The 24,951-nt window shown below is 45.5% G+C and overlaps 11 protein-coding genes across 11 annotated transcripts; 6 read left to right on the top strand and 5 right to left on the bottom strand.

Annotated features, from left to right (window-relative positions):
- Positions 1-522: 522 nt before the first annotated feature.
- On the bottom strand, positions 523-1,577 carry I302_101198 (uncharacterized protein; the record flags this gene model as incomplete). The annotated part of the gene is made up of 3 exons (XM_019191203.1): positions 523-642; positions 885-1,211; positions 1,479-1,577. 3 exons carry the CDS (start codon positions 1,575-1,577, stop codon positions 523-525), a joined length of 546 nt encoding a protein of 181 aa, XP_019047951.1.
- Positions 1,578-2,188: 611 nt separating this feature from the next.
- I302_101197 (uncharacterized protein) lies at positions 2,189-2,790 on the top strand (the record flags this gene model as incomplete). The annotated part of the gene is made up of 3 exons (XM_019191202.1): positions 2,189-2,314; positions 2,460-2,541; positions 2,627-2,790. 3 exons carry the CDS (start codon positions 2,189-2,191, stop codon positions 2,788-2,790), a joined length of 372 nt encoding a protein of 123 aa, XP_019047950.1.
- A 402-nt stretch (positions 2,791-3,192) lies between these two features.
- I302_101196 (uncharacterized protein) lies at positions 3,193-5,343 on the bottom strand (the record flags this gene model as incomplete). Its single annotated transcript, XM_019191201.2, has 8 exons — positions 3,193-3,329; positions 3,506-3,895; positions 4,026-4,157; positions 4,276-4,391; positions 4,479-4,566; positions 4,666-4,738; positions 4,842-4,883; positions 5,182-5,343. The coding sequence occupies 8 exons, from the start codon at positions 5,341-5,343 to the stop codon at positions 3,193-3,195; spliced, it is 1,140 nt and encodes a 379-aa protein (XP_019047949.2).
- A 2,592-nt stretch (positions 5,344-7,935) lies between these two features.
- Positions 7,936-10,484, top strand: I302_101195 (uncharacterized protein; the record flags this gene model as incomplete). The annotated part of the gene is made up of 5 exons (XM_019191200.1): positions 7,936-8,028; positions 8,094-8,463; positions 8,527-9,875; positions 9,938-10,055; positions 10,126-10,484. The coding sequence occupies 5 exons, from the start codon at positions 7,936-7,938 to the stop codon at positions 10,482-10,484; spliced, it is 2,289 nt and encodes a 762-aa protein (XP_019047948.1).
- Positions 10,485-11,222: 738 nt separating this feature from the next.
- On the top strand, positions 11,223-12,307 carry I302_101194 (PHD finger-like domain-containing protein 5A; the record flags this gene model as incomplete). The annotated part of the gene is made up of 8 exons (XM_019191199.2): positions 11,223-11,225; positions 11,305-11,353; positions 11,421-11,457; positions 11,612-11,673; positions 11,770-11,811; positions 11,869-11,945; positions 12,032-12,078; positions 12,274-12,307. 8 exons carry the CDS (start codon positions 11,223-11,225, stop codon positions 12,305-12,307), a joined length of 351 nt encoding a protein of 116 aa, XP_019047947.2.
- Positions 12,308-13,296: 989 nt separating this feature from the next.
- I302_101193 (uncharacterized protein) lies at positions 13,297-14,708 on the bottom strand (the record flags this gene model as incomplete). Its single annotated transcript, XM_019191198.1, has 5 exons — positions 13,297-13,401; positions 13,490-13,550; positions 13,631-13,814; positions 13,924-14,123; positions 14,464-14,708. The coding sequence occupies 5 exons, from the start codon at positions 14,706-14,708 to the stop codon at positions 13,297-13,299; spliced, it is 795 nt and encodes a 264-aa protein (XP_019047946.1).
- A 1,515-nt stretch (positions 14,709-16,223) lies between these two features.
- I302_101192 (histone deacetylase RPD3) lies at positions 16,224-18,884 on the bottom strand (the record flags this gene model as incomplete). The annotated part of the gene is made up of 11 exons (XM_019191197.1): positions 16,224-16,786; positions 16,883-17,050; positions 17,115-17,364; positions 17,539-17,773; positions 17,852-17,882; positions 17,949-18,056; positions 18,128-18,202; positions 18,280-18,397; positions 18,468-18,550; positions 18,617-18,662; positions 18,849-18,884. The coding sequence occupies 11 exons, from the start codon at positions 18,882-18,884 to the stop codon at positions 16,224-16,226; spliced, it is 1,713 nt and encodes a 570-aa protein (XP_019047945.1).
- Positions 18,885-19,345: 461 nt separating this feature from the next.
- I302_101191 (uncharacterized protein) lies at positions 19,346-20,407 on the top strand (the record flags this gene model as incomplete). Its single annotated transcript, XM_019191196.1, has 3 exons — positions 19,346-19,510; positions 19,603-19,769; positions 20,083-20,407. The coding sequence occupies 3 exons, from the start codon at positions 19,346-19,348 to the stop codon at positions 20,405-20,407; spliced, it is 657 nt and encodes a 218-aa protein (XP_019047944.1).
- A 515-nt stretch (positions 20,408-20,922) lies between these two features.
- I302_101190 (uncharacterized protein) lies at positions 20,923-22,335 on the bottom strand (the record flags this gene model as incomplete). Its single annotated transcript, XM_065869246.1, has 6 exons — positions 20,923-21,047; positions 21,135-21,194; positions 21,261-21,310; positions 21,388-21,635; positions 21,843-21,877; positions 21,951-22,335. 6 exons carry the CDS (start codon positions 22,333-22,335, stop codon positions 20,923-20,925), a joined length of 903 nt encoding a protein of 300 aa, XP_065725318.1.
- A 1,461-nt stretch (positions 22,336-23,796) lies between these two features.
- I302_101189 (uncharacterized protein) lies at positions 23,797-24,299 on the top strand (the record flags this gene model as incomplete). Its single annotated transcript, XM_065869245.1, has 2 exons — positions 23,797-23,885; positions 24,110-24,299. 2 exons carry the CDS (start codon positions 23,797-23,799, stop codon positions 24,297-24,299), a joined length of 279 nt encoding a protein of 92 aa, XP_065725317.1.
- Positions 24,300-24,424: 125 nt separating this feature from the next.
- On the top strand, positions 24,425-24,839 carry I302_101188 (uncharacterized protein; the record flags this gene model as incomplete). The annotated part of the gene is made up of 3 exons (XM_019191194.1): positions 24,425-24,453; positions 24,547-24,733; positions 24,804-24,839. The coding sequence occupies 3 exons, from the start codon at positions 24,425-24,427 to the stop codon at positions 24,837-24,839; spliced, it is 252 nt and encodes an 83-aa protein (XP_019047942.1).
- Positions 24,840-24,951: the final 112 nt, after the last annotated feature.

The following is a 24,951-nucleotide window of genomic DNA, read 5'->3' as shown; positions in this document are numbered from 1 at the left end:
GCCGAGTTTTCAATTATCAATTTACCCTTTCCTCTTTGGTCTTGATTGAATAATATTTAGTGTGATACCTTGTAATTTGTTGTGTGATAGTTTTGACATAGGGATACATGGTATGATGAACAATAGAATGTAATGTATTTCTTGAAAGTGATCTTTCGTTTTTCCCAAAACGTCGAGTTACACCTGCTGCTGTAGATGGAATCGCGAGACTATGCTCATGGCAATTGATTTCATTTGTCAGGATCTTGTGCGCCAAGTAAGCCGACTAAGTCAGACTAGCACTGAGATAGGCGATATGATCTTTGCATATATATCTTGATAGATTGACAATAGACGAAACATAATAGAGATGATAAATACTAAAGTAAAGTGAATCAATATTCAACCTTTTCCGTATTCCCTTACTTCTACTTCTTCTTCTTCTTTCCCACCTTCCCGTCCCCTTTCCATGACAACAAACTACTATCGTTCTTACGCTCCTGCTTTCAATTTGTATCGAATAGAATAGCTACTCTCATAACCTTACATGCTCACTGCCAAACCGAGACCGGCCAAACCCAAGAACGAGATGGTGTTGAGGGCCGAGGCGATACCGTGGTAGATTGAGAATTTCTTGTTGAGCTTTTGGAGGGTTTCGGAGACCTGGCAGATCAGCAAAAAATCAAAAAAATCAGTATTGGTCTTTTGTGGAAAAACGATGCGGTGTAGAGGAGTGATCGTGTTCAAGGACGGAGTTATCGGAACGGGCAGAAATCACAGAGAAACAACAGAGATTGAATGAATTCACACGAGGAACAAGAATAAGACGAAAATGTATAAAGCCAGAGACTGGAAAGTTGAGGAAATCCGAGGATTCAAATAGTGTATAGCTAGACAACACTCACGTTAGGTTCATCGTACTCCTTACCCTCAACCCTCTCTTGCCTATGTCGTTCAAACATGACATCACTAGCAAGAGGAGATACCACAAGCAAGTTGAGTAATTGAGGAACAAGCGAGGCGATGATCATCAGAGCCTGTTGACCCTCAGGAGAAGAGGTGTGGTGCGGTGGGACTCTCGGGGAGGAGATGAGTCCGGGGTGGAACCAATAGTGAGTGAAGAGGAGGGTCGAGGTGGCGAGGGATGAAAAAGTGAAATAGAGGGGTTGGAGTCGGGATTGGAGGGTACCGAAGGTTTGACGGGGGAGGGTCTTGTAGGTCCTGTAGCCTGACTGTGGTGGGCGGGCGGGGTCGCGTATGTAGATGATCAGGAAACAAGGTAGTGTAGGGTTGAGAAGAGCAAGAGCGGATTTGTTGGTCGATGATCGCCATATGAGGTTGAAATGGATCGAGTCGAAAGATCATTATCCAATAGGAGCAAGAGAAGATCGCCAGATGAATAGCGTATTGCCAAATCAATGATAAACGGTTGAGAAGAGCAAGAGCAAGACAATCACACATCAGCATAAACCCATTTCCAGATGGCCGATCACACTCACAACAGTGTTCCAGACGTTGGTACCCAGCGCAGTACCCCAAGTGATGAGGTAGAACCCTTTAACGGTGAATGGCGCGAGTGCGCTTTGGAAGATTGCCATTGTGGTGCGTGGTTGTTTGATGCAGATGTATGAGTAAGTAGAGAGAAGGAAATAGAGATGGGATGATCAAGTATGAGAAGGAAGGATCTGACTGGTCAGAGTGACTAGTAACGACGACACGACACGGCACGTTCTACTACAGTGCAAAGGTTGAGATTATTTGATGGACCCAGTTTACTCTTCTTGCAGTTCAACTGGCTGGATTCAGGGAATGACGTCACTTCAGTTTAACAAATGACGGAATGAATGGTCGAATGGAGATTGAGTAATTCCCAGGTATCTATCAGCTTACAGCAGGATGGACCAGACCATGGGATAGGAATGCAAGTTAGGCTCAGTGCTGGAAATGAGAATGGGATTGGCTGTATCGTGAGAAAGTAGCAGCATGGAGGATGAGAAATGAGTAATGATGATGAATGAGGTCACGTCACTCCCTACTCCCTGTGAATAACCGAAAGGTGTCGTATACGTGCTTGCTCTGCTCCAAAATAGAAGTTATAACTAACGAATATCATAAGACTCACTTCTTCTACTTCCTTCTTTTTCAGCTCAATCACAAAGCACAGTTTAACCAATACATATCAACACCTACACATATACCAACACCAACAATGTCATTCCTCAGAGCCACCACCACTCTCCCTCTCACTACCTCTCGAATCTCCTACCGGGCTTTGTCAACCTCTGCTATCAGGTCTAAGACTCTTACCGAGAGTGTCAAGGATGCTGCCGATGCTGTGAGTTTTACGTCCGTCCTCTTTCAATCTATTACACCGTAGTGCGATGTGACTCGCCATGAAAGGATATACCTCTATCCTTATGCTTCTATCGTACATCATACATAAGGGCAGTCTCGCTGACTTGATATCTTTGTGATCATAGGTCAACAAGAAAGTCGGCCAAACACTCGCATCAGGCCTCGAGTCCGCCCAACACGCCAGCGAATCCGCCAAAGACACCGTCAGTGAGTATACGTTCCTTCCCGCCTCACCGTGTATCTCGCAAACACAAGTTCCATTACTGATTACTTCACCACGCCCTCGTCGCAGACGCCAAGACCCCGACCCAATCTGAGATAGATTCCAAAGCCTCCCAAGCCTCCCAATCAGCCAAGGAGACCGCCGAATCCGCCCGACAAAATGCCAATCAGGCTCTTGGATCGGCTGCTGGAAAGGCCAGGGACGCTGCTGATGAGATTAACAAGAGGGTCTAGGGTCCAAGCTTGATCATTGATATTGGGTACGAAGGCAAACAATGGAGGAGAAGTAGTAATTAATCATGTAGCTTTAACCGAGTAGTCATGCAATGAAAATGAAAGTATATTATGTTTATCTCTCTTCCGGGCTCTCATCTCCATGTTGTCCAGACGACGGACTGTTCTATGCGCGCTTACAAAGGATATGGCAAATAGAATATACAAGATACATCCATCTCGATACACTATACTATCTATGTAACATTCCCATCTACCTATCACCTATTCACAAGGAAACGACTGTCCATCAGGGTTGGGTAGGGTATAATCATAAAACTCGTATCATTTCGTTACACGTCAGTTCAAACGTAAGCCTGACTCTATCCACGTGTATATGTTCTACACTCTCCCTTCCCCGATCTATCGGTATCCCCCATACGAAGGTGGGTTGGGTAATCCGCCATTCCCATATAGCTGTTGAGGTTGTTGCTGTTGTTGCGCAGGATAACCAGGTTGAGAGGACGTGGGACTCATGAGTGATGCTCTGATTTGGGCGTCTGTTTGATCAGAAGTGGGATATCAGCATAATTTCATCATCCCTTTATACCTGACTGCGTCCACATATCACATTCCAACGGTGTTATATGATAGAGGACATGATTTTTCGATGAGAAAAAGATAATGATATCAGGAAAAGTAAGAACAGGGATGAGATACGGCCAAGCACACTCACAAGGATCAGTATAAGCCAACTGCATCGTCCTGCTCTGCCCCGATCCATGACTCTCCAACACAGGTCGTTGACTCTGCCCACCTGCTCCTCCAGGCATATCCCCATCGAAAGCCCCATACGCATCCACACTGGGTCTACTCAGGGCATTCGCACCGTCGTGAGCTGCAGGAGCAGCGGTGGGCCTGGAATGGCCATAGCCGTTGGAGGCTGTTGTAGGGGTTTGATCTTCACCTTTGTCGGCGTATCGCTCGTCGTCTTCTGAGAGGATGTTGGCGTATGAAATTCCGTTGGATTCGGCGGGAGGGAGGAATGCGGGTTCACGTCGGCGGTTGGATTGGCGTTCGTTGCGGAAGACCAGGGCTGTCAGGACAAGGAGAGCTGCCCATGCGCCTGTACGAGGGGTAAAGTAAGAAGACGGATCGTCAGTACTGACATTCACAGGAGGAGGATCGAACAGGCCCAATGGTAATCAATTTTGGATTAGGTTTGGATGTGATTGATGATCCGTTGAACAACTCACCAAAAGAGAACCAATCGAATATAGCAGAAGCCTTCTTGGTTGTGCACCAATCCTTGAGACCATCCTTGAAATCGTCTCCCAGATCTGCATTGGGATCGTCGTCCGGGTTCTTGCACCCTTTTGATGTCCATGCTGTTCGTCACAGATATCAGCTCTGATCGCATGCCAGAATAATCGAACAATAGAGAAAGCAAGGATGGAAAATAGCCATGCGACTTATGGGTGATTCTGCAAGTTAGGACGGACTCACCACTTATAGTAACGATAAAAGCAGATAACAACATCAAAAAAGTCCCAAAGGCATGTAAGATGAATGTTGATCTGGTTTGATTCAGGAACTGTGCGGGTCTCTTCAACCTATCCCATCTGTACATACCGAACAGAAGTAAAATCAGCAATGTCTCCTCGGGACTCGTAGAGAAGAGTGCAGTTGAGATACGGGATTGGACTTACCGATCATATACGATGGGAACTACCAATAAGAAGACCGACAAGATGAAGGAGAGAAGAAGTAGGAAAAGTACAAATCCCGTTCCTCCGGCTAGACGATACACATATGTATGATCAGTACGAGCCCATCCAGCATACTCAAATGGCGTAGTACGCCAGATTTGAGGGGAAGGTGTTGATTGTTACTCACACACTCCGACCCATTTCGCCTGGAACCCCGCTACAGCGCCGGTGGTGCATATCGCTAGGAAAGTGAAGAAGATCTATATCAAGATATGAGAGGGATTAGTACTTCACGTAGTACACAACATGGTGGCCAGAGAGCAAGGAGCGGGGGTTGTTTTGAACAAGGTGAGGTAGACTTACGGCTACTACGTGGATGATTAGGTGGGATTTGGGTAATGAAGGCTGTTGGATCGTATCGGTATCGCCATTAGATGAATCGAAGAATGTCATTGAAATGATTGAGAGTTGAGTTCAAATGGATACGGTAACATTGAGATGAGGAGCGGAGGGTTGATGATTATAGGGAAATGAGTTAAAAGATAATATCAGTCAGCCTCTCTCTCACGTAGGTGTTTCAAGCATGTCTCAGACGATCATCATCATGATCATCATCATATCTGATCCCACATCTGTTACACCAGTGGCTCATCGGACAGACCTCCCTTCATGTAGAGTCATTGAGAGAAGAAACATCACATACCTCTTCCAAGACCGGACCATCCAAGAATGGGTTCCCCCCTCCCAGCCCATTTGTATTCGTCCTTCTAAGGATATTGTGGTTCCCGTCGAATTTGAAGGCTTTGGAGAGCTTGGCAGTTGCCGATGAGGAGGAGGAGGAGAATACGTTTTTGAGCTTCTCCATTATGCCTGGGTATTATGTATTGGTTGGATGTTGGGTGATTGTTGTTCTATGGGTATTGATATTTACTCGTTTGAGAGTGCTATATCTTCACTCGATACGATATAGTCGGTTGAAGATGATATCAGATGTAAGTTTAAGAATGGAGATGTTGATGTGGTGGTGTAGAGTGGTAGTTGAAGCAAGTTGAAGGATTATCTACTTTGTAGTAAAGGACAGGATGAGTTGATGGTTGATGGTTGATGGTTGACTGTGTCTATTTATTTGGTTTCGGATTCGTGGCTATTGGGATATACACCGTGCGTAGTAAGAGTTTGGGATAAGCTGTGTCAATGACGTCTCTCGTCTGTCCGTCTATCTGGGGTTTAACGATCTATCGTTCTACCTTACTCTGTCAGGTCTACGCCAAGCGAAATATGAGCGAATAGCTGCACCAATGTTCTCCTCTCAACCTTCAACTGTGGAATGCTGTGTTGTTGTTTTTGATTTTATGACATTTCCGCCACCTGGAACGCGTCCTCCAGCTCCACGTGATTTCCATGTGGCAGGAAAGAAGAGGGTGCCACATCACTCCTTTCCACCGGATTGGATTAGTGTGAGGCTGAGGGATTTTCGACCAATCCTGTCAATTGCATTGATGCATTGGTTAGTCGACTTTAAACGTCATCACATCCGCATAACATTTATGACGGTGTTCTATGGGTTTGCTAGGGTATGACATATTTCTGTGCACATCATCAAGGTCTATTTGTATATGCATAGTCTAGTTGAGTGACGAATCATGGAGCAAAGATTGGAAGAAAGAGCCAGAAAGTGGTGTTTGTCTGCGACTGCTGCATTCATGCCGGCATACAATGAACAAGGTTTGTCTGTCTGGATGCCAGTTTGTGCACTGTTCACCAGCATGATGAATCAGCTACTTCAGCGTACTGTTCTGCTCCATCATTTATACCGACTAGACTATTCTCGCGTATGCAAGACCCAATGGAATGCAGTACGAGCACACCAGCCTCATCGATGTGATATCTTTCGTAGCCGGTCGGCATTTCTTCCCATCTCTCAATCTATTTTGGAATCCAGCCAAGCTCGAGGCGAGAAGAGCGAACTACTGACCTGTACCAAACGACGTAACTAGTTGTGCCTGGAATTGGGATTCAAGCGAAATTAAATGCTCTTTGTGGTAAATAATTGGCAACGTCAAGTGAACGCGGGACGAGTTGGATAGATTTCTAATTATAAATCTGATATTTCTAATATAGCAATAGAATCTGGTAGAATCGCGTATTAGTAATCTCTAGTATTTCGTAATGAGCGATTTTTCTTTCCTGCTTCATAGTAAATCACCATAGTGCATGTACTGGAATCATGGTTAATAATCCCAATTCATTTGGGCATATATGTGTCAGCTGGCATTCTTCATCCATACCATCATCATTCATTCGCACTTGCCAAAAATTGATATCACACCAATCGAATACATTAGTTCATACCAGATATAAGAAGCAAATCATATCGAGAAACAACAACGCGTTATAAGGTGGCGAAAGGGGGTATTCTGGCTCATTGAACGGGAGGTACAGTGATTGAATTAACAATCCCCTTCATCACCCTACTCGAACATACATCGCATCAACAACGTGAGTACAACACATCTTGATCTCTTATCTCGAATGTGCTATCGTCAGATAAACGTTTGTGAGATTCGTGCTCAAAGGAGGGTTCGTTTGACCCATAAAGTGCCATTGCGTTAAAAGGGAAATATCACCATAATTTGGTTGATTTGTCATGTCATATCGTGTTGTATATCAAACTCGAACTGATCGACAATTCTTTTTGAATAGCATACAGCATACATAGATTCAACAGATATATAAACAAACGATCAACGATCTTTAACCCCTCGACAACCTTTGTGTGATATATCGAGGTAGATCGTACCGGGACATCATACTATTACAGGTGAGCCTTTGTTTTTGCGTTGGTATTGGTAATCCAATTTGGTGAACAAGGGATTTGCACCTCTTATACGTTCCGAGCCATTTGTCAACAGTCTACATCCTCCATCCGTCTATCTGTCTGTACTGCTATCTCCATTTCTTCATCTTTCTTTTCGGGTCTTTCCAATCACAAAATCACATCGCTGGTCGATCTCTTCTTACCACCCCCTACGATAAAGAGAAACCCAAAAGCTAACGAATGTTGTTCTAAAACCTCCATCTCGCCACTCTACCATACACAACAACGACACACAAACAATCAATCGTCATTCACGATCAATTCTGCTCCTTTCGCCTTACTAATCAACTGACTACCCTCTTCCTCATTTCTCGGCATATATCATCCTCGTCCTTCCACTCCTTCCTCGCTGTGCGATCGACTACTTTCAACGACAATCATACAGCATTCTCGCGTCTATACATCCCATAGTCTCAATCATCCTATATAATCCGTGACGTATAATATGGTGGATACTTTATAACCCAACGCACTTTAGTGTGATACATCGTTATTACTAGCGATACAGATTTATACATTATCTATCAGCTTAATCATCAACCCAACTCCATATACTCGCATTCTCAGCAATCACCCATCATGTCTTCAATCCCAACCTCGAATGGCGGTCATGGTGTGGGGACGATACCGGAAGCGACAGATGAAGAAGGTATTCCGGACGATACAAAGAGAGTGAGTCTAATCCCACTGGCCATTGAATTCATCTTCATAGTGCTGATATAATGTACGTTTGGCAGAATCAAGCACAAACCAAAGTCGTAAACGTCAAAGATCTACCATACATGTTCGATACCCTCAAACCACCCTCCGCATCCCACACCCACGCCCTCGGTACTCCTTCATTATCCCCACCTACCTCTACCCCAGATTCGGAGGCTGAACCCGTCAGCCCCCCCAAGCTTTCTCAGTTGCAACATGCCAAACAGGATTATCACCCATCGCCTCTTGGTGGTAACGGCAATGATGCTCATCGATCCCTCAATGGCGGACATGATCATGCCCATCCCCCTCTCAGCTCAAGTCTAGCTACTGTAGGAAGCACAGATTCACCCAAGGTCCATCACCCTCAACCTGGTTTACCTGATGTTTCATTTCCTTTCCCAAACTGTACGCATCATTTCTTCTTATTCTCTCTTCGAATCGTACCTGATACTTCTTGATGGACTTTAGTCCGCCCTCTGCCATCTACGACCAATTCACCTCATCCTGGTCATTCAATGAACATCCCCCCTCCCCCTGTCAGCGGAATGACCTCTGCCCAAATGTCCCGAGCCAACTCCTCCGCATCGGTCTATGCTGGATCGCACCATACTCATGAGAAACACCCCGAAGTCCAGACTCGAGGTTCCAGAGCTCATACGACTACTAGTAAACCTACGATGCTAGGTGAACATGGACCCAAGAAATCATTCCTTCACAAGATGTTCCACCCCAATGAAGCCAAACACGAAGCCAAATTGGCCGCTCATGCGCAGGCTCAAGCTCAGGCCGAAGCAAGATCTCAACACGATAATCTCTCTGTCGATGTCTCACGTCAACATTCAAGCAGTGGACACAACTCACCTAGAAGTCGATCTCCACAACCTCCCAGCCGAGATGCCACTCGATCACCTCCTCTCACACCTTCCACTCCACCTGCCAACGTATCAGATTCGGATCATTCCAGACCACCCTCCAGAGCCCCAAGTTTCAGAAGACAGAATTCTGGACCTGGTCATGATCCCCACGCTCAACCTCCCGTAGACAAAGATCGTAAAGGAGCGGCCACCCCTCCAGTATCCGCTCCGTCATTACAAAGGAAACTATCCGGTCGATCTGCTTCTCATGGGTCCATAGGTGGGAAAGATAAACCCGTTGCCCTCGTTGGTGGTCAGCCAGTCGCCGTGGCGAACAAACAAGAAGTCTCTGGTAGCTCAGGAACCAAGTTCACCTTGAAAGATCTCGTAGGCTTGGGTGATAATGGACCTAAATTATCTAGAAAGGCATCTGCCAATGGATCTCAAAAGGGTTCAGATCGAGCTTCCACCAAAGCAGGCTCAGAAGCTGGAGGGGACAATGCTTCGACCGCCTCCCTCTTGAAAAAATACGGTATCTGCGATAAAGCCGCGATAGGTAAAGGAGCGACCGCGGTGGTGAGATTAGCTCATAAATGGGATAGAAGGGAGGAGAAGTTATATGCCGTGAAAGAGTTTAGGAAGAGAAGGAAGAATGAGACTGAAAAAGATTACGTCAAAAAACTTACCTCTGAATTCTGTATCTCCTCGACACTCCACCATATCAATGTTGTCGAGACGGTCGATCTGGTCCAGGACGAACAGCACCATTGGTGTGAAGTCATGGAATACTGTCCTGGAGGGGATCTCTATGCGGCAATCAAGAAAGGTGGGATGTCAAGTGGAGAAGTGGAATGTACTTTCAAGCAGATCCTTCAGGGGATACAGTACCTCCATTCGATGGGGGTGGCTCATAGGGATATAAAGCCTGAGAATTTACTTTTAGATGGGAGGGGTCATGTCAAGGTGGGTTGAGTTGGCTCTGTCGAAATATGTAGTTTATGCTGATAATTTGTTCTCTTGATCAGATCACTGACTTCGGTGTTTCCGATGTGTTCAGGATGTGTTGGGAGAAGAAGACCCACTTGTCCAAGGGTTTGTGCGGATCTGAACCGTACATTGCGCCTGAATTATTCGATCATAAGGGTGAGTTAACTTTACAACCATATACTTTTTGTCCTGCTCGTATTGACTATATTTGCTCGATATTACGCAGAATACGACGCACGTCAAGTAGACGTCTGGGCAGCAGCGATCGTCTTCTACTGTATGCAATTCCAAGAACTCCCCTGGAGAGTAGCCAAAACATCCGACAGTACATTCGCGACCTACCTTTCGACCTACAAGGGCGATGGTACCACCGAGAAACCACCCACTCCTGCTCCACTGAATAACCTGATTCCAAGGGAATGTAGGAATGTTGTCAAACATATGTTGGATCCTGATCCGAAGACCCGTTGGTCCGTTGACGAAGCGTTAAAAGATAAATGGTTGGCTTCGGTGGAAGTTTGTGTGGAGGGTCAGAAGAACTCGCATACCCATACTAGCGCAGGTATGGACGTGGTCAAGCTTTAGTGGACAAATGAGATTAGTGGGATTAGGATAATGATGGTGTTGTTGTAGTTGGTGGAAAGAGTGGTACAGATCAAATGTATATACAATAGATAGATGTTCTTTCGAGTACAAAGACATTTTGTATACACCCTTTTCTTAGATCATGTCTATGAGGTTTCCTGTCTTTTTTCGTGTTTATAGTGATTTTTTTCTTATTTAGTGTCTGGTGAACGAAGCATGTAAAAGGATGTTGCAGATTGTGTGTTACGATGCGATCCCGTCTAGTCTCATAACGGTGCTTCTAAGGTGAATTTGAGGGTACAGTATGGATAGCTCTAGGCTGTGTTGAGGTGCAGCGAGATGACTCAGCGGGATAGTCTATGGGTACATATGTCCGATATGATATTGCGACCATGCATCATATCTCCACGAAAGCAAGAGAAGGAAGAGAGGACTTGTCGGTGTATTCCTTTGAGATTGGTATGTCTTCGCTTACATAAGCATTCTGCCACTTCCTAGGCCTGGGTTTTCAGCTCGTTCGCTCGCTCGTCAACGTAAATAAATGTTAGAAGTAGGTGGCCAACATTGATTGATCATCATTCTTTCATTCTCTAATCTATTCCATCGTCCATACCTTATCAAAGAGGAAGAGTGGGTAAGACTCAACGCCATCATCACATTGGAAGATTGTCGCAGACCCAGACCCAGAGGTTCCCGTCAGATCCGTCAAACGCAAAGTAAAGGCAAAACGAAAGCAAAATGGTATGTCCCCTGTCTTCCTTCTCTTCATGTTCCTGCTCAACCGAACTCGACCTGAGCTGATACATACCCGCGGGAATAGTCCAAGCATCACCCAGATTTGTTGATGTGCAGGAGACAGCCCGGGATCGGTAAGTCATCTCCACTTCCCCCTGCTGTTCTACTCCCGAGCTGAGCTAATGTACTCTATAACCGTAGCTATAGGTCGGATGTGTGAGAAATGCGATGGGAAATGGTGAGTTGAAGTCCAGCTTTTCAGTCTATGCTCCCTGGGGTCAAACTCTCTATCCCGAGTGGTACGACTGAAGATCGGAGTATATATTGTTGAGATTTACTTGGAAAGGGATAACGCCTCACATGACAAATATTAACCCTTGTTTGTCAAATAGCCCAATATGCGATTCATACGTTCGACCTATGACTATCGTGAGGATATGCGATGAGTGTTCGTGTGAGTATCGCGTCTCTCTGCACTATTGTCACCCAGTGGTGGAAAACTCGGACAGTCCGGTTGAGCTTAGCTAATACGATGTTATGCGGGTGATAGTCGGCACGGCAGCTGGGAAATGTATCATCTGTTCATCGCCTGGTGAGTGTTCTATGTCTACTTTTGTTCCATTAGATTAGCATCTAATACCCCTCTTAGCTATCTCGGACGCGTATTACTGCACGGAATGTACTCGATTAGAGAAAGATAGAGATGGTTGTCCGAGAATCATCAATGTGAGTTTGCTCGCCCTCTTACCACCAATATCACAATCGAGAGCAAGAATAAGACCGATACTGACAATGTATATTCTTCTGTACAGATGGGTGCATCGAGGGTGGACGCGTTCTACGAGAGGAAGAAATTGGGGTGAGTTATCTTATTCAATTCAAATCAATCCACCCTCTTCCTCCTGTTCACCTTCCCACTAGATATAAATATTCTTTGAACTTTCTTCACACGATGGTATACTACATCTCTCATCTCAGATCTCTCTTCTCATTCTCCGACTTCGCCCTCCACCTAATATTGATCTATACTAATCGATTTGCTTTTACCTTGCAGACTGGAAAAAGGCGGTGGATTCAAAAAGGGATAGTACACCTCGTCGATCCATACCTCCTCTTCCACGCCCTCACGACCAACCATCCATTACAACCCCGTTATCATCTTTCATCTCACCTTTGTATACCTACCCCAAAAAACCAGTCTAAAAATGGACTATACACACATACTTTTATAAAGACTATATTCCTCCAGCGCACCGAAGTGAACTGAACTGAGTAGGTATACTGTATAGCGAATCATGCGAGATGCAGAATAACGTAAAATGCCAGATGGATATTGGATGATCTCAATGTATTACCTGTCAGATCTCCATTGCCGATGAGGGATTGGAAACCAGAAGTCGGGAGTCAGATGCCTGTTCCTCTGGTCCAGCATGTTTGCATAAGCACTGAGGGGGGTTGGTAATACTCGTCTCACTGTACTTTGCCTAACACGGACCGACAGATGGTATACTTCACATGATCTGATCTCATCTATCTTTACAATGTGCGCCTGAGATGTACTCATAGATCCGGGGTATTGAGTAGAACAGGACTTGATCGTGGGTGCCAGGTTGAAGATATGATTGCACTGTACATTCCAGTCGATGTCTCAGCACAAGTAGGTAGCAATTATACATCTCGTCAAGAATTGCGAGTGACCGTGTCTCCTTTGTGAAAGGCCTGATACAGGGATGCACGGTGTTTGTAAGGATATACATGTTTTTCTTTTGGATTAACCTGATTACATAGGCATATACGAATTAGATGAAGATACCTTATCGACAGTATATAAAACTTGATATTGATAACTCAAAATGAAAAATAAAAATAAAATGTAAAGCGAAATATTTAGAGAATCAACCCCAAGACAAAGACAAAATTCATTTTTGCATCTCCATCCCATCAGATATAAATGAAATAAGAACTCAATGAGAGAAGGACAAGAACCCGCTTTTGATGTGTAGATTTAGTAGGTACTGGTTGGTCGTTCTTTGAACATCTGTTTCTTTTTCGATCACGATCCAACGTGTTGTTCACTTTACTTGCTCGCTCTAGCGAGGTTTCCAACGGGGATCAAGAAGTGCGAGGTGTCCTTGGTGAGCATACCTGCCAGGGCGGTGTACATGGCGATGAAGGCTGTGATCTGTGGGTTATACGTCAATGTCAGCTACGTACTGACAGACAATTCATGGTCCACACCATGGAAGGGAGAAGGAAAGGCTCAAACTTACAATACCGAATGCACCTCCTGCTTTGTGGGTTTTGGCTGATTCAGTGAATTCACCTGCGGCTCTGTAAACAACGATGAACGATCAGGATCAGGACATACGAAAGGATGACTGAGCTTATATGGATGAGAGCCAAACACTCACAAGAGCCAGAAGGTAATATCCAAGAAGAAGAAGAGCGCCACCAAAGCCATGGAAGATCGGAGACAAGCGACAAGGAAGAGGAAAGTGATGATACCCCATACAGCGAGGTAGAAACCTAATGCGTTGGCTAACATCGCTTTGTCCGTGTAGGCGGCAGTTACTTGGAATTGGGGGATGTAGAGGGCTGCGGGGAGAAGAGGAATTAGCATTGGCCATCATAGGATGAAATGATATGTATTATTGCAGTGTTGATACGTTACATGTATGACCGAGATGGGAGGACTAGAACTCACTAGCAAAAGATAACCAGAAACCACCATAAGAGGAGAAAGCAGTCGCACCGAAAGTATTACCGCACGCCCACTCTTCGATACCTGCGATCAACTGGACCAAACCACCGTATCCCAATGCCATACCAAGGATCACATTGGGTACGGTTACTCCTCGAGCGGAGACGTTGAAGAATGAGAGGAGGAGGGTGGTACCGGCGAAGCTGTGTGAAACAAGCACATAGATATGTCAGTAAGATTGATGCATTGCCAGCCAAGATCAGATGATGGATATAAATAGAATGAGCAAAGGATGTTTGAGCGGTAACACTAAGTTAGACTAAATTCCCGGTGATGCGGTTCCGGCGATTATTACGGGATGTTTAATGAAGGTCATCATGTGGGACGATGAAAGAAGTAAACAAGGCAAAATAAAGAAGAAAGAGGGATGGAAGCATCGCCAAAGAAGATAAACAAGGTAGCAAGAGTTGTAGGAAAGAAGTAGTGTATAATAGTCAAGTAATCCAAGTACACATGATGAGGACGATGCATGTCTAAACTCACCCCAACAAACCCAATGGCGCAGGGTTGGCAAACTTCCTATGAAACACTGGGAAAGCAGGTTGACTAGTATCGACAGGATGTCCACCGGGAGTGATGAACCTCGCCATAGGTCCACCACCACCGGTGTAACCTGGTGCACCGTTATTGCCGTTCCCGTTGTTACCGTTGGTGTAGGTTGTATCGGTGTTGCGGGTGTCGTGGCCTGCTAGACCGTGTTCGGCTGCGATCTCTGATTTGGATGCCATTGTGGTTGTGGTGGTTAGTAAGATATGTGTAGAGGTATGTGATGAGATACGATGGATATTATTGGAGAAGAAGTAAAAGTAAGAGTAAGAGTGTGAGTGGGGCTGTTGATGCTAAAGTATGGAGTGAATTCTCGTTTGGGATGTTGATCTAATTTATAACACTCAATATTTAAACGAGAAATCGACAGGGAAAGAAGGGTCAAGTAGTACCGGTCAATGAGGTATATGGATATAGACATAACCGACATCCACACAACCCACGTAATGGGTCTCCACAATCCTTTCCCCAACGAAAAATAATTGTACTCTGGAATCAACAAGGCTAATACTACTGTAAACACATGATCATGCTGCAATTTGACTGACCGGGTATGACATACGGGGTTTGTCTCAGACCAAGCTAACTAGCTCTGACTATAATGAAAATGCTTAACAGGGGTATAAGCCATCAGTCAACCAACCAACCAACCAACCATCGAACAAATCCGATGAGACACACCTTAAACCGGCTATCTCACGCCATCCATGTACCGTGCTTTGCTTTGCTTTACACCAGCGAGAGGAAGAAAGCGAGCAAGGTACTGCGGATCAACCAGACACACTCTCACACACACACAGCCAACGGGAGATATCGGTAATCTTATTCTTTTCCTTTCTGTGGATGAGACGACGACGACGTACACCTGATAGGAATGAGCCCCATACGAGGGTCCCCGATTACTAACACACACCTCTTTATGCGAGTAGTGTCGAGTTGAATGAGAAGAGAACAATCTCGGGTGCCGGTTGGACCGGTTCTTCTTTCACAGATGTACGAGCTGCTGTTTGGCTGTTTGGTTGGTAGCAACTTGGCAAACCTCCTTTCTTTCTCATGGTATATCTTACTTGTCAATGGTCCAGTCCCAGTCCCAGTCACTTCTTGGCTTGACACCCATGTCGTAGATGGACCGAGTAAATCCTACAAAGTCAGCCTAAGCCTACGAACATAACCGTTATACAGTGTGTATATGTGATGTACTCTGTACTTTTGAAGTCTGAGGTTTCCCAACGACGGGAATCATATCGGTTTCATACCTATCACCTGACGAGCTAGAAATAACTGTTATAACCGGATCATACACCATTGATGAACTAACGGCCAATGACCGTCTTACTGTAACACTATAAATGATGTTACGATGATTCCAAGCAAAGACGACCATCGGGGATTGACTTGCTTGATCAAAGCTATATTTATACACGGAGAATTATCCCTTCCTTGCCTTCCCCTTGGCGGGTCCACTCCCACTCTTCTGGATCTATCGTAATGCAATCTATTTATCTATCGTACATCTCGTACTCATTAGAGAGAATAACACAAGCCAAAAAGATACATGCAATTACACTTGATCAAATCTAGAAGAAAAGACCTATAACAACTTTTAAAGCGATATAGGAAAAAACGGAACAAGGGTTCAAAGGGTTCAAACCGAAAGAAGGAAAGCAAGAAATCAAATTGAAGGTGATGAAGGATAATCACGCTCCCTCAGCTACCACATCCCCCGCACCTGCCCCACTCAGCTCCGCCGGATCAGCCGCCTGAGCAAACCTCTGGAGATTGTTTATCGATTCGAGCAATGCGTTCTCATCTTCATCCATATTCACATCCCCTTCCCTGTCCTCCTTTCCATCCCCATTCACCTCAGGATCAGTAGGCAGCTGCGGTGGGACAACAAGTACGGGTGAAGTCGAGGTAGGAACGGACGAAGCCCAATTTTCAATGTTGATTCCTGCGCCAACTCCATTCGTACTAGACGAGGCAGTACCGTTCACCTGAGCACCAGCTGTAGCAGTAGCGGTAGGAGGCGATTTCGATCTTCTCTTTTTGTGTGTCGATCCTGAACCATTTGCCGATCCATTGCTATTCTTATAACTCTGTCGATGTTTCCTACCTCCCGTTCCCTCGTCTTCTGAGTCGCTAAGAGAATTCTCATGCTGTTTCTCTTTATCCCATAATCTCATTGGACGACGGACGTCCTTATCTTCTGCATCTTCCAACTCATTCTCGTCCTCATCGTCATGTTGTAGTTTGGGTACGTCTATTGAACAGTGAAATCATCAGCATATATCCCGTCAAACAAAAAATAATAGCAGCGTGTCGATGTTGGTGTTGATCGATTGAAACTACCACTCACCCTGTAAAGGTACACTGGGAGCTGCGTTCTTATCCCTCAATACCTCAAATACAGCTTCCTTCACTTTCTGCAAATATTCGGGTGTATTGTGGTCCGTCATATTACTAGGTCGCACATCGAGTTCGTACGTTGGACCGTAATATTCCCAATACTCATTGTTGGGTATGTCTGCACGAGGAGAATCGTAAGCAAGTCGGTCATGAGAAAAGTGGTATAGTCGTTGTACACTCACTCTTCTGCAACTCCACTCCAGCCGCTAACCCCGTCTCATAAGCCCAAGTCCTACTGACGCTCTTGACTGTGTAACCCCCTCCACCAAGAAGAAGTAAGGGTAGATGGAAAGATTTGACGAATTGCACACAGGCGGCATGACCTTTCATCGACAGGTTGAATGAACCTAGTCGATCACCTGACAACGAGTCGGAACCACATTGGAGAACGATCGCACCGGGTTGATACCATTCTATGACGCGCTTGATTACCTGTAAAGGAAGGAATAATGAGGTTAGTGTCTTGGCTCGTATATGTCATTTGCATAGTAAGGGGTATGGTCACCATCGCACACAGTCAAAACTGATAGGATGGAAAGGGATGGTGATGTGGTGACATAGTAATGATGGAAACGGGGGAAGCGATTTTGCGTACCGTCCACTCACAGGCTGGAATATCTCCTGGTAATTCTGATCATTAATCCCATCCCTCAAAGGAACATTCACCGCATACCCCTTTCCTTTCCCTATCCCATTATCCCTCACTTCACCAGTCCCGGGAAAGAACTCTCCGTATTTGTGGAAAGAACAGGTCATGACTCTATCGGTGGTGTAGAACGCTTCTTCTACTCCGTCTCCGTGGTGCACGTCTATATCGATATATAGGACTCTTTGGTGATATCTACGAAGCGAAGGTGAATGTCAGCATGGATCCGTTCAGCAAATGAGATTGAGTAGTGATCTCGTGATGATGGCGTACCTCAACAATTCGAGTATACCGAGTACAATATCTGAAAGGGATCGCGAATCAGCTTTTGACTCTCATATGGAGTAGGTGCGATAAACAGCTGACTTACCATTAACATAACAGAATCCACTAGCCTCAGCTTTCTTAGCATGATGTAATCCACCAGCCCAGTTCACCGCAATATCACATTTATCTCTCGACAATCTAGCTGCTCCCTCTATAACAGCGAATATTCCAAACATCAGCTACCAGACATCTTCATGAGAGAAACCATTGAGCTGAACATACCCATAGATCCTCCAGCGGATATCGAGCAATACTCGAACAACCCATCAAATATCGGACAATCATCTCCTACGTTGTCTATCGTAACAAGCCCATATACCATCAGCTACTACCTGGGTTGGGGGTGTAGCCCAATACAAACAAGCTGTACTTACATTTGACCTGTTCCTTGGCGAACTGCTGAGCGTTATCCGGATTTATACGATGTAAGAAATCGACATATTCGTCGGTATGGAACTGTGACATCTCTCGTTTCGTAGCTGGTTTCGCTCGCTACATAATCCCAAGGTATAATCATCAGCTCTCATTCGGCACATCGTGGAGCGAGGGTCGAGGAACTGACGAAAATCTCCATCTTCTTGTATAATCCGTAGTTCATCACTAGCGAGTGACACATCCTGATTCGAGTGGGTTTCATTGGATGACCTATGAGGTTGGGTATTATCAGCTTCTGAACATGCCCATTTGTACTTTATAGCTGAAAGCACATACCTGGTCCATAATGGTAATTACCAATATCTGAGTCGAAGAAGTAACACTGCGGGTGATCAGGTGTGTCAGTCATTGATTCTTCCTGGATCAATTGCCCTTCCTCGTCTAGAGTATACTATACGATGCCACGTTGGGATGATATCTGATCTGCATCGTCCTCTTCCTTTCCTTAACGTCTCAGACCTCTCCTCCTCACATTGCCTTCAGAAATTATCTGAGAAACAGTACTCACCACACGCCTCTTGCTCTCGCCAAGAATGGGTTCCATGTTGACTTCTCCCTGCTGAGTAGGGTTTCTCGTGTAGTGTCGGTTATACTTTCTACGTTATTGAAATCGCGATTGGTTTAGATTTTGACTCCTATTGATGAGATCTTGTATGAGTGTCTGAGCTGATTATAGAGTATCGTATGCTAGTTCATAGTTCATGGATATGCAAGAGGAACGAAGCAGAGATGGTGACCATGAAGAGGGAGAGTGAGCAACAACAGTGGAGGTGATTGAGCAAGGTAAACCACACGAGACTATGATGACTATCCCCGGATAACGCCGATACTCCTCTGTAGCAGAGTGTGATTTGATCCCGTCGTCGTACCTTCATCATACCTCCATCCTCCATCTCGAGGATGTGAAGATGAATTATCGAAATGTTGAAAGAACCTAACCAAGATCAATTTCCAAACTGTCAGATATACTATAATCAGATCCACAGGCAAGACCCACAAACCACCATGTCCTCATCAACCTACATAGACTCACTACCATACTACGACAAACACCTCGACGACCCCCATCTCAAATCCGCAGCTCAGGCGTTGATAGAGGCCGAGCTCAGGAGGACACCACAGATAAACGATAATGACGAGAGGTTACCCGTGTCGGTGGATGTGTTTCCTGTGGGTATTACTCCCTATCCGCAGAAAAATGACTGGTGGATATACAAGTGTTATTGGGACAGCTGCTGATGTTGATATATACGTGTATATAGAAATCAAAGCAACTGCACAACCTACTCTCGCAATACCCCTCTAAACCTATACGATCAATAGATCCAACCAAATATCAACCTCCTACTGTCCCCGATGAACCATCTTTGGGAGAGCTGGAGAATGCTGAGAGGCAAAGTAAGATTGCGGAAGGGCATATGGCCTTGAGGTGGGTACATTGTTTCATCGTATATGTGTATATACCTCATGAGCGTTGTACACCTTGGAGTTCCTTCTCCCTTATCACACCTTACAAATCCAACCTCTACGGGGAATCAAATCCACCCATAGAACCATGTTTGATTACAATAATAAAGAGTAAAGAGCAAAGAGTAAAGAGTAAAGAGTAAAGAGTAAAGAGTAAAGAGTAAAGAGTAAAGAGTAAAGAGTAAAGAGCAGAAGGCGAAAGAACCCTAGACCAACCCAATACCGACCCAAAGAGATCAAAGTAAAATACTAACACCCACTCGGTCATTTAACAGAATCGAAAACACCTCCCTCCTCTCCCAATACGCCCCAAACGCCTGGCTCATCCGAAACTTCCAACTCAACTCTCAAATCTCCGAACTCACCTCAACCCTCGATCAACTCAAAGAACAGATCGTAGATGTGAACAGGTCGAGGAGGGTATATCAAGAAGAGAAGGGCGGGCAGATTGGTAAATTGGAGGGGAAGTGGCAGGATCTGATTAGTAGTAATGTTCAATTGGAGATGGCTTGCGGGGCTTTGGAGGGGGAGGTCAGGGGGTTGAGGAAACGGCAGGAGGTCTTGGAAGGGGAGGTTGAGGGGTTGGAGAGGAAGGGGTAGTGTATTGTACTGTACTGTACTGTACTTTATGATTTATAGAATTATGATGAATGTGTTGTATATTAGTGTGCTACTGATGTCTTGTGTTGATACCGCTACTGAATTGCACGGTAGATATGATCTGATTGATACGATCTATTCGAGCAGGTATGGGATATGATCACGATCTCATTGACCCAGACCAAGTACCATGCGAAGTGAAAGAAAATGAAATACTTCGATGATGTTGGAATGGACGGATCCTTTTCACGATGATATGACCACTGATGCTACCCCACCGCAACCATAGACATAGATCACCTCGCATCACCAATAATGATAATAGTAATTAACCTAATCTACCTATCTAATATTCATAGCAAAGCAGAGCACCAACGATGTATCTATAAACAAGATCCAAAAAGCAAGGAATGTTGGGCATAGGGTTGAAAAGAACGTAATGAAGGAATAGAAAAGATAAAACCAAATTCTAGATGATATTGTCCGTTGAGATACTGGCTGTTGATGGAATCAACCTAGTTGACCTGAGCTACGAACCATGATTTGTTGGGCGATTGGTCGTTCTCAGAGACGCAGGTGGTGTTGGTGAGGTACTCTGCGCTTGGGGTGTTGGTGAGTTTGTATCCTCTTCGGCAGGATTCTGTGCAAGTAGTGTAAGTTAGTCAATGGTTCAAGTTGAAGGGAAAGGCGAAGGTGATCGCAAGGCCAAGGGCAAGGGTAGACATACCGATCAAGCAGTGACCCTCTTGACAGCTGATTTCGGAGACACCAGGAACAGCTCCGCAATCTTTGTTGAACCAGACATCAGCTACGTTCGCATTGGGGCACGTTAGCTGCACAAGGAATCACTCACCAACACCTTCACCGGGACAAGCACCGCAAGACCAAAGTAACGAGCTGACGCTAATCACCCATCCATCACATCAGCTTCCTATGTTCTCACCCGTTCCAAATAACTTGAGAGAGAAAGCACAACTCGCTCGACACATTTCCAAGAACCATGAGATTCACAAGCCTTCTCTTGATCCCTGCATCCCAAGAGGTTCTCGACACCTCGTTCATCTTGTTCTCTCATCTTGATGGCTTCGTGTAGAGAAGGAGATCGTTTATACCCGCCTGGACCAGCTGATTGGGTGGGACCGGGTTTACAGATGAGCTTGTGCTTGTGGCCGCCTTTCTTTTCGCCTCGCTTGTAGTGGTCGGGAGGGGTCCAAGGTTTGTAGCCGTCCTGCGGGGGTAGTCGTCAGCTGGTGGTCACTTGTAAGATGGATAAGGAGTATGTAAGGAGATAAGGAAAGAGGGGGTGGCGATACCCCTGGTGAGTGTGGCGGGAGGGAAGTGACGATGGAGATGTTGAAAGCCAAATAGCTTGTCAAGTGTAACGATTGTTCCATCTATGATCAGAAGAGAAGGGTAAGGAGGAAGCCATACTCACATCACACTCGCATTTTCTGGTCTTGGGGTTGTAAGCTAACATATCATCGATCAGCATCAGTAAAACACCTTCATATCTCACTCTCGTCAGCTCAAGAAAGTCACCCACTCTGATGTTCACCCTTGCAAACACACTTGGGATGACCCCCATATCCACCTTTACCTTGGTTCCATCCCCAACCTCTATCATCGAGTTCGGTATAAGGATAATCGGGACAGACACACTCTTCATAGTGATGTCCACCTTTTTTAGCCTCAGCTTCAGCGTCGGTTTCGGGTTGTTCTTGTTTCTTCCAATAACCACCGTGGTTTCGTGGTTCTTCGTACTCTGGATAACATTTGCATGTGTAGGAATCACGAGTCTCGAGGTTGGAACATCTGCCGTACCCTCTGATATCGAGTTGAGAATCGGGGGTAGTAGGGGTTGGGTCGGAGACGACGAATGAGGGGAGTATTAGGAGGAGGAGAGGGGTGAGGATGGTGGCGATATGCATTTTGAGAGGTACAGTTGGTCTGAATAATTTATCAGGGGAAGAAGAGTAGGTATGGAATGGGAGGTAAAGATGTCTACTCTTATCTCAGGATATGAGGAGAAGAAGAAGAAGAAGAATGAAAGGGAATTTTTGCTGGGAAATAGAAAGAGAAAGAGAAAGGGAAAGAGATAGAAGAGTTAACAAGTGGGAATACGAATTACAACGTGTTGGAGTATATCATACACTTCATCAGCTCATCGTGTTTGATGATTCTTAGGTCAAGGTCATAGCGTGTCATCATGGTTTGGTATGTTTGAAGTCGTTCCATCACTCTCATGGCTGTGCAAATACACGTTGATTGATGGGGAATGATCATAATTTATCATCACTCCAACATAGATCATAATCATTCCATCAGTTCGGCTCACATCGTGAGAATCTTGAGCTTGGGTCTTTGTCTTCTGCCCTTCTTGTTATCCTCCTCTCTGTTTTCTAGTACTAGTACGTTGACATCCTTTGGATTGATTCGACTGACTGACTCGTAACGAAACACGCTAAACTTTTGTCGTGTTGGTCTCTTTTCATCGGATTACATTCTACTTGCTTATCGGATACAACCTATGGCACAATAATTTATTGATGATGTGTTAAGATAGATCTGAGAAGCGAAAGGAGGTCCTTTGCATCAAAGAAATCAGATTAAACGATAAACCTTGTTCAGACAGCTTTGGAGTATGGAGTGAAATGATTAGTCATACCAACGTGGATAATCTCTTTACACGAGCGTGGAAAAATCAGTTGCTCAATCAGGAGTACAGTAGCAGTGGACATTCCAAACCATCAGAAAGAGTTCAAGTCGTCATAACAGCTTTATGAAAGAAAGAATCAACGAGGACAAGACTGACTCAGACGCCCATCATTACCATCAATCCATCAAGGGTCAAGGATGTTAGTGTGATTTCACCACCTTCGCAGATCATTCTTATATTTCCCACGCGCCATGGATCACACAACAGTCTCTCGGCCAAGCGGTAGGTTGACAATGAGGTCTGTATGCGAGGGATGATCCGCCCGAAGAGGTGTGGAGTGTCAAGATTGATCGAAGTGGGTTGGACTTGAAACCGTAAGTGACCTTCAAGAAAAGGACAAGGGAGAAGACCAGAGGAAAGGGTGTGAGCTGATCAAGTGTTGTTCCGATCGTCCAAGGTAGATGAGGGATCAGTGCCACGATAGGACAAGTACAAGACCGTTCAGCCGAGGGATCATATACCTAGATTTCTCGTCAGCGCATTCCGTCTGGGACATAAGGGTATGGCAAGAGAGTGAGACGAAGAACAGGACGTTTGCTTGACTACGGGTACTTCGATGTCAAGTAAAACGGGTGTATGGTATATAATTTTATGTGTATATATATAGTCTCACATGAACGAATGGATCAGTCTTCTCTACACTCATGTCCAAGTGATCTAACCTCATACCAATATGTTCGGCAAACTTACCAAGCTCTATAACCTCCTCACTCACCCTCGCTTGAGACCCCAAACTCTCAGGAGAGCCATGTATGATCGTCGGTAATTGACGATTGATGGTCTGTTAGGTCTCTTGAGGCGGGATTTGGAAAATGAGGGGGATCCCTCCTCAGTATCGCCACTGAAGGATGAGGAGGATATATGAGATCTCATAGGTGTAGACGTATGAGGGATGTTGGAAGGTGGTGAAGTGGGATACTGCGACCAAGTCCGATGGGCGGTGTTGGGCAGACAAGTGGCGAAAGCTGATTCCCTCGTCTTAACAGTGTAAATGAGAGATTGAGGCGACAAGCCCCTGTGGATCCATCATACGGCCCTCATACGCCACCTCCTGCCACCGAATCAGCCACATTACCCACCGCTTCTCATGCAAGACCACGAGCCCTCCTGCCCCCCCCCGACTCCCACCCCAGCTCCCACGCGTCTCCTCCTGCCCCCCCCCGACTCCCACCCTAGCTCCCACCCGTCTCCTTCTGGTTCGCCAAGTCCTTCAGCTGCAGGACCGCCTCGCGGTCCATCTTTGGTACCGAGTCCTGCTGGCCTGTGCGGTGGTGTACGTAGGAGTGAAGAGCTGGATGGAAATGTTTGAGAGAGCTACGACCGTAGGACCGTGAGTGATTCTGAGTACTCTCTATATCGTACGAAACAAGTAGAGAAAACCGCAGTCGCTGATAGACGGTCTCGCAATTCTGCCTGATCTTAGCCCTGTACCACTTCTTCGATTTGGAATAGCCGGGCTGGCTCTAGGAGGTCATATAGATGTGCTTGTGTCAGGACCGTTGAGGTATGACCAAGAGGGAGCGGTCACGGAGCTTGACAACCTGCTCTCCCTGTTTATCGGTTCGGCAGGTAAGATATTGGTCCTCACATGTCCTGTTGCGTGCGCATTAGTGAGTTTTCTGTCCTCATACTTTGGGCCAAGTATCGAAGCTGATCTCATCATTACACCTGAACCGGCAGGCCCTATTAATCATCGGCGTACAAGTATACAAGTGAGAAAGAGCCACTTTATTGGCTATGTGTGTGATGTATTATGTAAAAGTGGAGCACAAACGATAACGTACATCTCACTGCGCAGACCTACTGTGACAAATACATACATAGGAGA

This window comes from Kwoniella bestiolae, chromosome 1, assembly GCF_000512585.2.
Source record: "Kwoniella bestiolae CBS 10118 chromosome 1, complete sequence".
Lineage (NCBI taxonomy): Eukaryota > Fungi > Basidiomycota > Tremellomycetes > Tremellales > Cryptococcaceae > Kwoniella > Kwoniella bestiolae.
The sequence above is the reverse complement of the archived record's forward strand: the minus strand, read 5'-3'. Positions and strand labels throughout refer to the sequence as shown.